The sequence below is a fragment of the Pongo pygmaeus genome, chromosome 6 (assembly GCF_028885625.2).
Source record: "Pongo pygmaeus isolate AG05252 chromosome 6, NHGRI_mPonPyg2-v2.0_pri, whole genome shotgun sequence".
Taxonomy (NCBI): domain Eukaryota; kingdom Metazoa; phylum Chordata; class Mammalia; order Primates; family Hominidae; genus Pongo; species Pongo pygmaeus.
In genome coordinates, this window is record NC_072379.2 from 95676711 (window position 1) to 95691385 (window position 14675).

Below are 14675 nucleotides of genomic sequence, written 5' to 3' on the forward strand. Positions count from 1 at the left end.
CTTCGCATTGACAAAAGCGAGCTCACCCTGCGGTAACCTTGTCAGGCAGGGCAGGCCAGTGGCCAGAGCAGGGCGTTAGGACCCTTTTGGAGGCAGTCCCAACTGGGATGCTGCAAACCGCTTCTCTTACTACTGTCCTCCCTAGATGCAGAATTCGTCCCTCCACCCCTCTGTCCAATGGAACCACAGGGCTGGGAAGATTTTACAGCGTCAGTACTTCTCTGTCCGTCCACAGCCCCGTCCCCGAGGCTCTGTCCTCGCCAGGTGAGCCGAGCAGTACCTGGGCGTGGGACCGCTGGCACAAAGGGCACCCAGCCCCGCCAGAGGCTCTAACCTATGGCACACGCGGGCATATAGTGCCACCTGGTAGAGAGTCAACAGTGGTGCTTTAAAATGCAATACAAACCCCTCCTACATTTGTTGTCAAATCACTTCACGATTCCTAGGCATGCAGTGGATTCTGCGCCTGGGAGTAGGGCTGGGGGGGAACGCTGCCTGCATGTGCAAAAATAACCCCCGAAGACGCGAGCCAAGTCCTGGGCTGGAGCCTCTGCAGCCTGTGGATGCCCGCTGGGAGGCTGGCCGTCCCCGGGGAGCCCCGCGGGGCTGGTCCGCTCCCCCTGCGCACGCCGGGCGGCGGGAGCGAGCCGGCGCCGACTTTGGGAGTTCCTGGCTGCCTTGTATGGAGGGCCGCTCCCGGCCCGTCTCCGCCCGACTGCTCTGACGCCCAGCCCTCCCGCTGCCCACCCCCAGCCGCCTCCCTCTGACTTGCCTAAGAAGCCAGACGGAGCCTCTCGCTTCCACAAGTCTCTCTGCCTGCCATTCCCTCATTCCTGCAGCCACCCCCACCCTCCAGCGCCGTCACCCCTCCTCCGCCCCCGCCCCCGCCTCCGCCTTCGCCTCGGCAATCGGGGGAATAAATCAGGGAGGAAACCGAGAGGGAGAGCGAGAGCGCGCCAGCGCCGGCGGGCTCGCCGAGGTCTGTTTCCAAAGTCGCCCTTGATGGCGGCGGAGGCGAGGCGGCCGCGGTGCGGAGCAGCCGACGCACGCTAGTGGGTCCGCCCGCCACCGCCTCTTCCCCGGCGCCCGCTCCCGCCCTCGCCGTCCCCCGCGCGGCTCCGCGCCTCGGGCCCCGGGCGCAGCCGGCCCTCCAGACGCCCGCGGTCCCGGCGGCGTGTGCTGCTCTTCCTCCGCCCGCGGTTTCCAGCGCCGCTCCTTCCCCCGCTTGGGCAGGGAGGGGGCATTGATCTTCGATCGTGAAGATGGCTGCTGGCTGCCTGCTGGCCTTGACTCTGACACTTTTCCAATCTTTGCTCATCGGCCCCTCGTCGGAGGAGCCGTTCCCTTCGGCCGTCACGTAAGTCGGCGGGCCGGGCAGGGAGCGCCGGCCGAGGGGCGCCGCGGGAGTTGGGGGTGGGGGTCGGTTCCCGAGTCGCGGGGCTTTTCTGCCCGTGGGGGTGGGGAGCGAGCGGCCGGGGAGCCAGGCTCGGATGCGGAGACGCCGGGCAGGCGGTGCGCGCCGCTCGCCGCTGGAATGCGCCCCGAACCGGCGTCTCGGGCGCCTCCGCGGGGCCGGGCACGGGGGGCCGGCTGCCCCGGGAAGCGCCCGCCGACGACTCGCGGCGTCTCATCCCGTCTCTAACGGGATTCTCTAGACTTCAGAGTGCAGCCGTACTGGGGAAAAAAGTTTCCAGCCAGCTCACCCGCTCTGATTCAACCCAGTTCAATAAAAAGTTATGTTTTGGTTGGGTAATTGACAAATAGGTAATTTCAGGCTTGCCGAGGTAGCGTGGACTTCTCCCGCACTTGGCCTCCGAGATGCTCTTTAATTGCTGTAGTGCCCAAACTCCTTTTATCCCACATTACTGGATGCACTTGACAGGCTTCCGATTAGACGCGTGCTGGCTCCCCGCGGCCGAGCGTGCTGTCCACGCAGGGGGCTCGCATGTACTGGGACCACGCGATCCAACCTCCCCAACCCATTATTTGAAACATCTAAGTGTCGACAGACACGCGGTCCCTGTTCTTCAAATGAATAGAGCCTATTCTTTGAAGGAGGGACTATTTCCAGTCTCCTACAATTTTCTTTTATTTTTACCATTTCTAAAATAACTTTTAAAAACCTCGCTGCTGTTCTGGAAATAGAGGGCATAGGTAGCTATAGTCACACACCACAGGAAGGGAATGAAAAATAATAATTCTCTCCTCTCTTAGCAAAATAGAATCAAACTCAATGGCACATATAAATATATACATATTTTTTAATGCACCGAATAGCCTATCCGGCATTCTGGGAAAGCATTTATTTTGGTTCTTGAAGCTTCTTTAAAGCTTCTAAGGGTAGGTAATCTTAAGTGGATGAGTCACTTTAATGCATTTTACATAACAAAAACAAAGCCCAAGGTAGCTTTCCCGGTATTTATGCTGCTGGGAATTATTTGCTGTCCTTTGTTGGCTGAGTGCTGAATACAGGAGTTTTTGGTGGAAAGTAACAGTGAATCTTCAGCGGTTGAAACCCTGCGGCTATTATTTAAGATTCGGTTTTAAGTATTTATTACGTTAGGTGTCAGTGCAAGAATCTGGAGGATGCACATTCTATCCCGGAGAAGGGGAGTGTCTAATTTTTGTTGTCATTGATTTACAGTAATGTTCCTCTTTAGATAATCTTCCATAAAACTGATTGCAGATCCTTTTTGTTATGAAGCAAAAGGGTAAATGCCATCTGGAGATCTTCGTTTAATTGGCAGGATGCTCCAGTCAGATATTTTTAAACATAAAAAGAGTAAGAATCACCCTAAGGATGCTTCAGAATTATTTACTCTTATTAAGGCATCACACTTCCATTTAATTTTTTAAGTCTTTTTGTTGCTTGGCCTGTAAAGTGAGAACTCAAGTGAGTCGCTTGCATTCTGTGTCAAATAAATAAGTGGCTCTTTAAAAAACAATCACTTTCTAAATGTGTTCCGATTACTCATTTTTACAGTGTTGTTTTTAACTGACAATTTATCAATATTTTTATCATGGGAGGGGATACATCATCATACCATTGGGGAAAAGTACAACAAAATACAAACTTTTATTCCTCAACATACTATGGTAAAATATTAATGTAAAAATCCTTATTGTAAGAAGACCATCTGCAATAATGCTTTCCCAAAATTATAAGCAAATCAGTTTTCATGGTCAGAAATTTACTAGACACAAGAAAGAGTATAAATAGTGGGTTAAAATGGGAAGTAGGACACCACAATTTCTTTTCTTTGAAAGGATCTGAAATTTTTTTTAACAATGAAAATTCAAGATATTTTCAAATTATATAAGACATTGATTATTTCATGAATGAAATACTTAATAAAAGGTTTTGTGGGGCAAAGTCAATCTCCTGTAGGTAATCTTAACAGTATTTTTGGAAGCCTTCTGCATCTTCAGTTTTTCATTTGAAAAGTTAGTAACACTGTCTTCTGAGGAAAGAACTGATGGTTGACATTTGTACTTCATGTTATATTTCCGAATAAACTTTATGAAATTAAAAAATGCAATATTTTTCATAAAGATGTGGTGCCATTTGCTTTTCTTTCGAGAAAAGAATTCATATGCACTGTTTAATCACAACAAATCTCAAATCTTTGGGGAAATTTCAAATTTATAAAAACTGAGTACAAAAATTGTAGTGTCACTAAAGGCAAATTATTATGCTTCTGTATATAAATTTCTCTAGGAATCATTAGTAAATATCTTTGTTTTTTTTTTTGCCAATTCCATTTTTCAGAGAAAAAGTAATATAAGAAGTTTTTATCATCTGAAGAGGAAGAGCATGCCATCACACACTATAAAATTAATTATGCACTAATTGGAGTTGGACTTCAATTAGAATTAGTAATTCAAAGTTGTTTTTTTTAAAATATAGGGTGTTTACATTTGTATGAAGGGCTTAAATTCTATTATGGTAAAACAAATGATGTGTCAGTTAAGTATCTTCTTTCATTTTTTGCTCTCCGGTTTAACATACATTCTAATATAAATTTTTTTTGGATTAAAGTGGTAGTTAACCTGTTCTAAGAGTTAACACTAAAATAGATGTTTTTCAGACAAGGGAATTTTGATACAATTATTTCTCCGGGTTAGGCGTTTCTTTTGGAAATGTTTGTCTCCCTAAGGTGTGAAACATAAATACGTGATACGGTAGCAGCTACATAATGTGTATTGGTTGATATATAAATGGAAAATATATCATTTTTATGCTATAGTATGCACATGTTGTATTGGTATTTTAAAAATGTAGCTTTCAAAAAGGGTAGTTGTCTCTTTTTCTAGAAATAATTTCTTGCCACATGTTAAAAGACTTCTATTTTAAAATTTAGAGTTACATGTGTGATAGCCAGTATTATAATGTTAATTTAAATTTGTCCTTAATTTTAGAATCTATTTACAAATGCAATTAAAAAATATATAGTTATAACTATTAATATCAAACTTTTATTTCAGTCACATCAAAATGCCAGTCAGTCTACAATAATTGGCTGAGAGCCTATTGGTTGGTATATGGGGATTTTAATATAAAGTGTACAATGGTATAAATATAAAACTAAGAATTGTGGATATCCACAGGAAATAAACATAAACTCTCATAGAAGTATAGTACTTTTGGCTTTAATTACTTAGGATATAATTTTTTTCCTGTTATTAGACAAATTTGTATTTAAGGCTATAAAGGAGAAATTTTGTATGTCAGGATATTGTAATGGATATCTGTTCCATGCATTAGAAGTGACATAATTATTCTCACTCCAGGTCAGCAGTTTCTGTTTACATTTTACATACACAAGGAAATGTGCCATATGATCAATTATGAGATAAAATATTAAATGTAAAATAAAACCTGAAACAGTGAATATTAATAAACTTTTCTCAGGTCTTTGATTTTGTTCTCATCGGCTTAACCACATAACATTTATTATTCCACAGATGTATGTTTTAAAATATGCAACAATAGATATATTTTTCCACGTAAGTAGTAATATTATGTTAAATTTATTAATGTTACACACAGCTATATGTGTCGCTATTTGGATTGGCATTTGAATGAAAATTAAGCAGACTGAAATGGATATAATTTTTGAAAAAATGTAAGAAAATACAAGAATCTAAGCATATTATGGTTTATTAAAGGGAAATGTGCCTTTATTATCTTTCTCCCCATGGCTTTCATTAATTTAATTTAATAAATATACATAAAATTTGAATATAAAGTAGGTGGTTTATTTTGACAATATATAAGAGCTTCACAGTTGTTTTCTTCACAGCAACCTGACTGTGTAGACATCTTTCTGTTATTTCTCCAACATTGATAAAACTAACAATAAAATACTCTTCTTTCTAGGGTTTATACATAGTAAATTTTTACAAAAACATAACATATAGAAATTATTATTGTGTTAAAATTTAGTATATATATTTAGGAGTATATATTCATAATAATGCATTGAGAAATTTTACAAATAATTTTTACAATAGTGCTCATAACAAACCATATAATTTACATATTCTCTGGAGTATCATTATATAAAGCACCTCTTAAGGTTTCTCTTGATTTTCCTATTTCTCAATATAGATGCAAGTTTCCAAGAATTTCCTAGCACATGTCTTCAAGCTATTTATAACTTTAAATTGGAGATTTAAATGGGTAAAATGAAACATATCTTAGGCAAATCATGCGATTTGTTGATCTCATTTAGTGTCTTATATGTATGGACATAAGCATTTCTAACATAAGTATACATAGCATTTTGGGGAAAAAATCAGAATTTCAGTATTTCAAAAAAGTAACATTTTATTGTTATTAAAATGACAACGTTCCATTATTTCTATTAAAAGAGCTGTCTGTGTTAGTGTTTCAAAAAGCAGGTCAGCTGCTTTCCATGGGGAACAAACTTTGTTCTATTATATCGCCTCCACATTTACTTAAGGCTTACAGTGTGCATCAAACACTGTGTCACTAAGTGTGTCAACCAGTCTTTCTTTTCATGAACTATCTGTGAGCAGTACCATGACTGTTCCCAAGGCTTTCATACAGTTGCTTTCCAGTAAACTGGGAATGGACTGTGATGGCCAACCATGTAGCTTACACATGATTCATTTTTTGTGTGTGTGCACTGAAACATGTCAACGATTGCATCGTGGTGTTTACAGAGTTGAAAGGAAAAGGCAATTGACCTCAATGTCAATTAAGTAAAAGTGGCAGCACTTTGTGAAAAAATACTATGTTACTACCTTTTCCTTGAGAGTCCAAAATATTAACATCGTATAATTAGATAACTTTCCTAGTTTGTGTCACTATATTCTATGTAATAGATAGTATTTTATGTGTATGCAAATACACATATATACGTGGGTATGTCCACACATATTTTTAAAACTTTAAGTGGATTGACAGAGTAGAAGAACCTCAGTAAGGTAAGTTTGTTACCAAGTGTGCGTGCCTTAGGTCTTCTGTCAGTCCACAGCTGTTTTCAGGGATTAAATCTACCTTAACATCGGCGTTTAAGAATAATTTGCCAAGACAATTAAATAAGATAGTGCATACACAAGCAGCCTGAAAATGCTCAAGTCCTATAGAGATGGGTTACTAACATAATTGACAAGTAATTAAAAAAGTGATTCTAAAGACAGTTTTGCTGTCTTTTAAACAAGTGTGAGAAAGAAACTATACCATTTGAAATGTTGGCACCTATTAAAAGTTCTTTACATACTAAGCAGTTTTATTTCTTTCATTTAGATAAGATATGCTTTGAAATTTAGAATTAAACATATTTGGTGGTGTGATATTTTAGGAATGAAGGCAAATGTGCACAGGTTTAAAATTTTTATTTGTAAAATATAAGCTCTTAAATATCCCTTCTTTGTAGGCTTTGCATCTTTTGTAGTAATTCAGTACATAGAATCAGCTACTCTTAGCAGTTTTTAAAAATGGGTAAAGAAAGCGGTCATTGCTCCTTTATATTTTGCCACTTGTTTGTACAGGTTATGAACGAGGAAAAGATTGACTTTGTGGCCTCAACAAACTGGCACACTTTTTATAGTTAATTTCAATAATTCAGAATTAGGCTGTTATATATAAAGCAATATTTGAAGTTCTCTTTGAATATGAATGTGGGATATTTCTGGCTAAATGTTATTTTAACATTTGCTTCTGCTGATTTTTCTTTAACCATATGCTCTGTGGATTTAAAAAATTAGGATACATTTAAAATTCTATATCATAAATGGAAGAACAACTTAAACTAGAACTGGTGGCAGTAGAAAATAATGGTGTTGGCCATTTTAAATGCTTCAGATTTGGGGATAATCCTACGTCTATTTGAAGCTCTTTTTTTCTGAGTAATTAAAAATATGCTATTGTGGTCTCCTGGCAAATGATGAAAAGTAATTCCAATGTTATTTTATTCAAATGATAAATTCTGGTTTCTCTCTCTTTCATATACACACACATGCATATAATTACTATTAACCATAACATAATTATTTGTATATAACATCAAATCAAATGAAAAATTTTAAAATGTGTTTCTCTTAAGTTACCTGTGATCAGACCTCAATTTCAGGTCCTTTTCACTTAAATCTGTGCTCCCTGTTTCAGATTTCCTGTTATCACCAGACATTTCTCTCTAAGAGAAATTGTTGAGGGATTTTGATATACAGATAAACCTGTAATGTGTAATCAACACATACCAAAAGTGTCAAACAAGTTTAAAGAATTGTTTCTTTTGATATTTGCCCAATACTTTAGGGATAATTAGGGAAAAGAGGGGAAAGAACTAATAAAATTTTTCTAAGGTGCATACTGTCAAACTATGTGAAGGGATGGTTAAATATTAATAATGCCATATTTTGAGAGTTACAAGAGGGATGGTGCAATGAAATAAATGGGCTCAGGCAGACTGCAAAAATCTCTTGTTTTCAAAAAGTGATCAACTGGCATTGTGGTGAAAATACTCTGAGGAATGATGGATGTGTAAGTGGGGCAGAGAGAAGAGCCCTCAGATTTATGAGGTACAAAATTACATTAAAGGTACTAAAGGTAGCAGTTGGTTATTTTTCTTAATTCTTCTGTTTTCTTCATTTCCCATATGAGCTTGGTTATATTGGAAATGCTGCTTCCTATACATAATAATCATTTTTAGAGATTTAAATATTCATGTTTGGAAATTCACCTTAGAGACCAAAGACAATAAAATTATCTAGATCTCAGAACGTAAGTACTTAAAAATTCTTAGTTTTTATGAAATTCTGGGAAATGGTTTATTGGATAAGAAACACTAGTATAACATTTAATTAAGAGCTTAAGTGCTCATCAACAAGAAAGAAATTCCGTTAGAAAATTTTTTTTCATTAGATTACAAGAAAGAAATAACTTGTAGGTAAGCAGCCTTCTAGGTAGTATACTTAAAACTAGATTTCTAAATAAATAGTACATTTTATTTTTGAAGTTGTTTTAATTTATACTGCCTTTTTAACTATTTCTTGTTTCAAATATTTTTTAATACCAAATATCATTTAATTCAACAATTAATGTGATTATTATTATTCAGTGCAAATCACGTACTGCGCTGAGCTACGTGTTGAGAATACGAACTGAGGGACGAGAGTCCCTAAGGAAGACATTAGCAACTCCAAGCTGACTTAAGGAACACTGAGATACATCAGAGCATGACCAGGGAAAAAGTACATTGCATACTGAAGGGTCATGGTCTAAAGAAATGTGGTCTGTTCTTTGTTAGGCGTTGGACTTGTCAATGGGAAGTGATGTTGGTAGCTATTGGCTTAAGTCTGGTTATGAATTTCTTGCATCCTGACCCAAGGAGGGGATGAGCAGTGCTCATATTACATCGACATTTGCAATAGGCCTGTTTTGTGTACCAACACAAATTTGGTCTTCCATCCTGTGTTGCTGTTGAGATTTTTAAATTAAAAAAAAAAAGTAATAGGTTTGAATCATAATATGTAGAAGACGGATTAAGGAGGGCCAGTATATGAGGCAGAGGCAATGAGACTAGTTAGTATACCATTGCAGCTTTCACTGAACCAGAGACGATGCCCGAGGTTTCAAAAAGATTAGTGGCAGTGAGAAGGTGAAGCAGGTATGAAGTAGAAGTACAATTTCAGGACTTGGTGGTTGTGAGATTTGGGGAATCAGGAAGGGAAGAAGAATTGGAGATGACTTTTAGATCTCTAACATGTAGATCGTGTCTCATTAAATTTTGTAGGCTAGAGAACACAGGAGGAATGCAGGTTGATGTTGTGAGAGTGGGAGTGGGTTGATTGTTGGACATTTGGAGTTTGCAGTGTCTTGTAGATGTCTGTTAGGCCCTTAGAAATATGTATCTGGGCCAGGCACAGTGGCTCACACCTGTAATCCCAGCACTTTGGGAGGCCAAGGTGGGCGGATCATGAGGTTAGGAGAGATCGAGACAATCCTGGTTAACACGGTGAAACCCCATCTCTACTAAAAATACAAAAATTTAGCCGGGTGTGATGGCATGCGCCTGTAGTCCCAGCTACTGAGGAGGCTGAGGCAGGGGAATCGCTTGAACCTGGGAGGCGGATGTTGCAGTGAGCCAAGATTGTGCCACTGCACTCCAGCCTGGGTGACAGAGTGAGACTCCGTCTCAAAAAAAAAAAAAAAAAAAAAGGATCTGAAGAGAGTTTGGAGACAGATTCAGAGAGCAATATCTTTGAAGGCAGAAGAAGGATTTTTTTCATTTATTTAACTCATATTTATCTATAATCTACTAAGATAGACACTGAGTTTCAAAAGAAGGGCCTTGATTTACAGTTTCATTTTGCGGAGAGGTCAAACTACATGACCCGTTTAAGGAAGTTATCAGGCCACTGATGAAGGAGAGAAGTCTCAGTAGTGCATCAGGGACAGAAGCATGGTTTCAGTGGCTTGAGGAGTTGGTCAAGTTGAGAATATGGAGACAAGTGCAGATTGTTCCTTCCAGGAATTTGGTGACATGAGGAAAGTGAGAGATAATAGAGTAAATTCAGAGGAAGACATTATCCTTAGCAAACTAACACAGGAACAGAAAACCAAATACTGCATGTTCTCACTTATAAAGTGGAGCAACATAATGAGAACACATGGACACATAGAGGGGATCAACACACACTGGGACCTTTCAGAGGGTGGAGAGTGGGAGGAGGGAGAAAATCAGAAAAAATAACTAATGAGTACTAGGCTTAATGCCTGGCTGATGAAATCATCTGTACAACAAACCCCTATGACACAAGTTTACCTATGTTACATACCTCCACTTGTACCCCTCAACTTAAAAATAAAAGTTAAGAAAAAATAATAAATAACAAGTTAATATTAGGCCATTTGGGATTGTAAATTGTACAAAACCGTAGGACTATCTTAAACCAAAAAGAGAAATATTTTTAAATGGTAGTGGAGCTGGATGATCCATCATGGGAGTTCAGGTCAAGGATGTTTCAACAACTGCAGAAAAAGGTGAGACTGCTATCATGATAATCTCTCAAGTCATTTTCCGCTTTTCTTTGTGTCACTTCTTTCTTCTCTTTCTCTATAAATTGGCATTATCTGCCTCCAGTGCTCATGGTGTTGAATGGTTGCGAGGGATTATGTTTTCTCCTTTGAAGCCTTGAACCAGCTTGAGTGTAGAATTCTAGTCCTAAAGATAACCTCCCAAAGAAGATGTGTTGACAGTCTGAATGTGGGCCAGATGGCCACTTACAGCCCATTTAATTGTGACCAGGAGATGGGATTTGGAAGAGACTCTGGTTGCCTGAGCTTGGGTTAGTTCACCATATCTGGTCCAGTCTTCTTAGGAGGTATTACATTGTAAAAGGCCAGTTGCTATTACTATGGACAGGGGAAGAGCCGATTCTCAGAAAAAGGCTCTGGTGGGAAGGGTGGGGAAGGTGGGGAAGGCTGTACAGACAACTAAATAGTGTTACTAGAAGGGAGATTCCAGTATCTCAGAGGGAGAAGACCAAATGTCAGAGAGATGAAAGCAATGAGATGCCATGATTGATGGATGAATGTTCTGATAGAGGCAGGTGAGGAAGGGATCAAGACTAAACACAATGTCTTACAAAGTAACTTTTGAAATATGAAACAGCCTTGAGAATTAAAGCAGATGGTTGGAATACAGGATAGATATAATTTTAATTTACTGGAGATGTTTTTAGAGGAATGATTTAAGTTACATATTCCATTCTCGAGAGGGAATGACATAATTCAGAAATGTAATACATACACATTAGTAATATTCAAATTTTGAGCAGAATGGACTAGAGTTTTTCTTTCAGTGGTAGTAACAAGACTCCAGTTTGCCACTATATTACCTTTGGACACAGCAACATTTGGTTCTCACTTGTCTTTATTTTTCATTTACTTCTTTCCTAGGAGAGATTATCATCTTAAAGATTCATGTAGTTTTATAACATGTCATTAGAATTTTATTTTATTTTATTTTATTTTTTTTGAGATGGAGTCTCACTGTGTCACTCAGGCTGGAGTGCAGTGGTGTGATCTCAGTTCACTGCAATCTCTGCCTCCTGGCTTCAAGTGATTCTCCTGTCTCAGCCTCCTGAGTAGCTGGGACTGCAGGCGCATGCCACCACGCCCAGCTAATTTTTGTATTTTTAGTAGAGATGGGATTTCACCATATTGGTCAGGCTGTTCATGAACTCCTGACCTCAAGCGATCCACCTGCCTTGGCCTCCCAAAGTGCTGGGATTACAGGCGTGAGCCACGACACCCAGTTGATGTCATTAGATTTTGAAAGTGTGTGGTGCTTGTGGTAGAAAGATCTTCCAGTAATATCATTGAAAAAGAAACAGATAAAAGAACAAATAGTTGTTTCCTTTGGCAATTGAGCATTACTTATTCATTAATTTTGAGCAGATAGTAGTGGTTTACTGCCCCACTCTATTGGTGCTTCCTACCCCCAGTAGAAAGGAGAAGTTTTGGTTGAAATAGATCCTTTTCAAGAAAAGAAAATAGTAAACTCTAGAAGATAAAAAAACCACTGAAGTTGGGTGAGGGCTTGCTTGTAGGCTCAGCTATTGGGGAGGCTGAGGCAGGAAGATTGCTTGAGCCCAGGAGTTCACATCTTGCCTGGGCAACATAGGGAGGCTCGTCTCTAAACAAATAAATAAACAAAAAACTGACAGAATATCCCTGCAAAACATATCCTTGGTTAACCCTCACTGAGGCATCTCAGGTCTCCTGAAGGTCTGGAAATTACTGGCAGTTGCCATCACAGCAGTTCCCTGAGTTTCCAAGATGAATGAATGAATGGTTAGGATAGCAAATGCCAGTGGATCTGAGAATCAATCTTCATCTCATTGGTACCGTTGCAGTGTGGAAAAACCACGCTTGCGGTTTGTGGCAAAAGATGAGAAGAGTTAGGGTGGGCTATTTATTTCCCTTTTGTGACTTTGCTCTTTTTTCTCTCCCATAGATATTCACAGTTTGAACTAATTTTGGTGTCTCTACCTGCAGTGTCTGAACAGTAATAATTACTAACAATCATCCTTCAATTACAATAATATTGTTTTCTGACATTTTTGAGCTCCTTCTGTATGCCAGGCACTATTAATTAGTACTCTCCAATTTTTTGTTATTTGCTTTTTTTTTAGACAGAGTCTTGCTCTGTCGCCCAGGCTGGAGTGGAGTGGCGTGATCTTGGCTCACTGCAACCTCCATCTCCTGGGTTCAAGTGATTCTCCTGCCTCAGCCTCCCTAGTAGCTGGGATTACAGGTGCGTGCCACCATGGCTGGCTAATTTTTGTATTTTTAGTAGAGATAGGGTTTCAACATGTTGGCCAAGCTGGTCTCCAACACCTGACCTCAGTAATCCACCCACCTCAACCTCCCAAAGTGCTGGGATTACAGGCGTGAGCCACCGCGCCTGGCCTCATGTTTTTTAATCCATCTAACCTTCAAGGCAATCCTCGGAGATAAGTATTATTATCTTTGTTTTGTAAATGTGGGAACAAGTTTAGGTTATGAAGAACTTTTTTGAATTTCCTTAGGAGTTCAGATTTGATCTCAAGCAGCTCAATTCTAGATTCCTACACTTACCTACTGAACTTTGCTGCGCTTTGCAGGAGCTTTGAGGTCTTAGCATCTATTATCTCACCTGGCTGCATATTCCAGCAATAAGATTGAGGGAGAGGAGTCATGTAAAGTAGAGCATAACTAACTCTCAGCCTTGATTTCTCCATCTGTAGAACAAAGATAGTATTTTTGCTTCCTGCGTCCAATGTTATCGTGAGGATTAAATGAAAGAACGCGTGGGGAACTTTGGAGGACTGTTTAGTAACCGGGCTTCATTATGTGTGCCTTGTGTGGTTTTTCTGCCTTTAAGAGATCATGAATTGATGACTATGGATTCGTGAGCTAGATTATTGTGCTAATATATAACCACTTGGCCCATGAGAAAAACTTAAAATGAATGGAAAAAGGGATGCTTAGCAGGTCTTAAAAATGTCTCTTCCTAAAACCTGTGGAGCCTTTCATCATAAAAGGGAAAGGGAAAGAGATGCAGTGGAGTGTAAGTGGAATAGGGTGGGTGAACTGTTCCATCCCTAGGTTAAGGACAAAACCAGTGTCCTAAAAGAGACCACGAAGAAAGCAGGACCACAAAGCATTTGATGTGCTTTGTTGTGACATTTCAGCCAGCACCTGTTGTAGAAGAACTGTGCCACAGAGAGTGATTCTATTTTTAAAAGTCATAGCTTTACCACCAATATCCTCTCATGGTCAAAGATGAGTTTGTAGCCTCAAAACAGAATATCTGAAAGTTAATAATGCAATCTATCCAGGATGTTTATAGAAATGATTCCAGACTACCCGGCAAATTGAGTGAGTGCAGGATAGTAAAATCAAGACCAGTTGCATTTTTCGCAACCAATACAGAAGTTGGCAAAAATCTGCCAAGAGCTTACTGAAAAAGGCCAGCTTTTACTTGACTCATCCAGCTGATGGTTAGTTACACTCATCTAACTCCAGCCCTTCACTTTGCAATATAAGTGGAGTTGAGCCTCTCATAAACACTGTTCTCTTGTTGGTAGAAATCAAACACTGAAATAAAATTTCTGGTGCAAATTTGGAGTTGATTTATGGATGAAAGAGATGTTTTAGATTAACCAATACATTAATACCATGACTAATGATTAATGATTACAACTTGATGATAACCATTGAAGCAGCAAGTTTTCAATGCCAGGAATCTGGTTGGTTTTTTTTTTTTTTTTTTTTTTTTTTTTTTTTGAGATGGAGTCTGTCTCTATCACCCAGGCTGGAGTGCAACTGCCTGATCTCAGCTCACTGCAACCTCCGCCTCCTGGGTTCAAGCAGTTCTCCTGCCTCAGCCTCCTGAGTAGCTGGGATTACAGGTGCCAACCACCATGCCTGGCTAATTTTTTTATATTCTTTATTTTATTTTATTTTATTATTATTATACTTTAAGTTTTAGGGTACATGTGCACAATGTGCAGGTTAGTTACATATGTATACATGTGCAATTTTTTAATATTCTGAGTAGAGATGGGGTTCACCATATTGGCCAGGCTGGTCTTGGACTCCTGACCTCAGGTGATCTGCCTGCCTCGGCTTCCCAAAGCGTTAGGATTACAGGTGT

At 39.6% G+C, this 14675-nt stretch overlaps 1 protein-coding gene across 4 annotated transcripts in view; it reads left to right on the top strand.

The window, feature by feature from the left end:
* The first annotated feature begins 751 nt into the window (after positions 1–751).
* Positions 752–14675, top strand: part of CACNA2D1 (calcium voltage-gated channel auxiliary subunit alpha2delta 1) — a 498341-nt gene continuing 484417 nt past the window's right edge. For 2 of the 4 annotated variants that reach the window (XM_054495187.2, XM_054495190.2), the window contains exon 1: positions 752–1357. In XM_054495187.2, coding sequence (XP_054351162.1) covers positions 1263–1357 — 95 coding nt within the window. In that variant the 5' untranslated portion in view covers positions 752–1262. The remainder of the gene's footprint in view (positions 1358–14675) is intronic. The other 2 variants (XM_054495188.2, XM_054495189.2) reach the window with 2 other exon arrangements.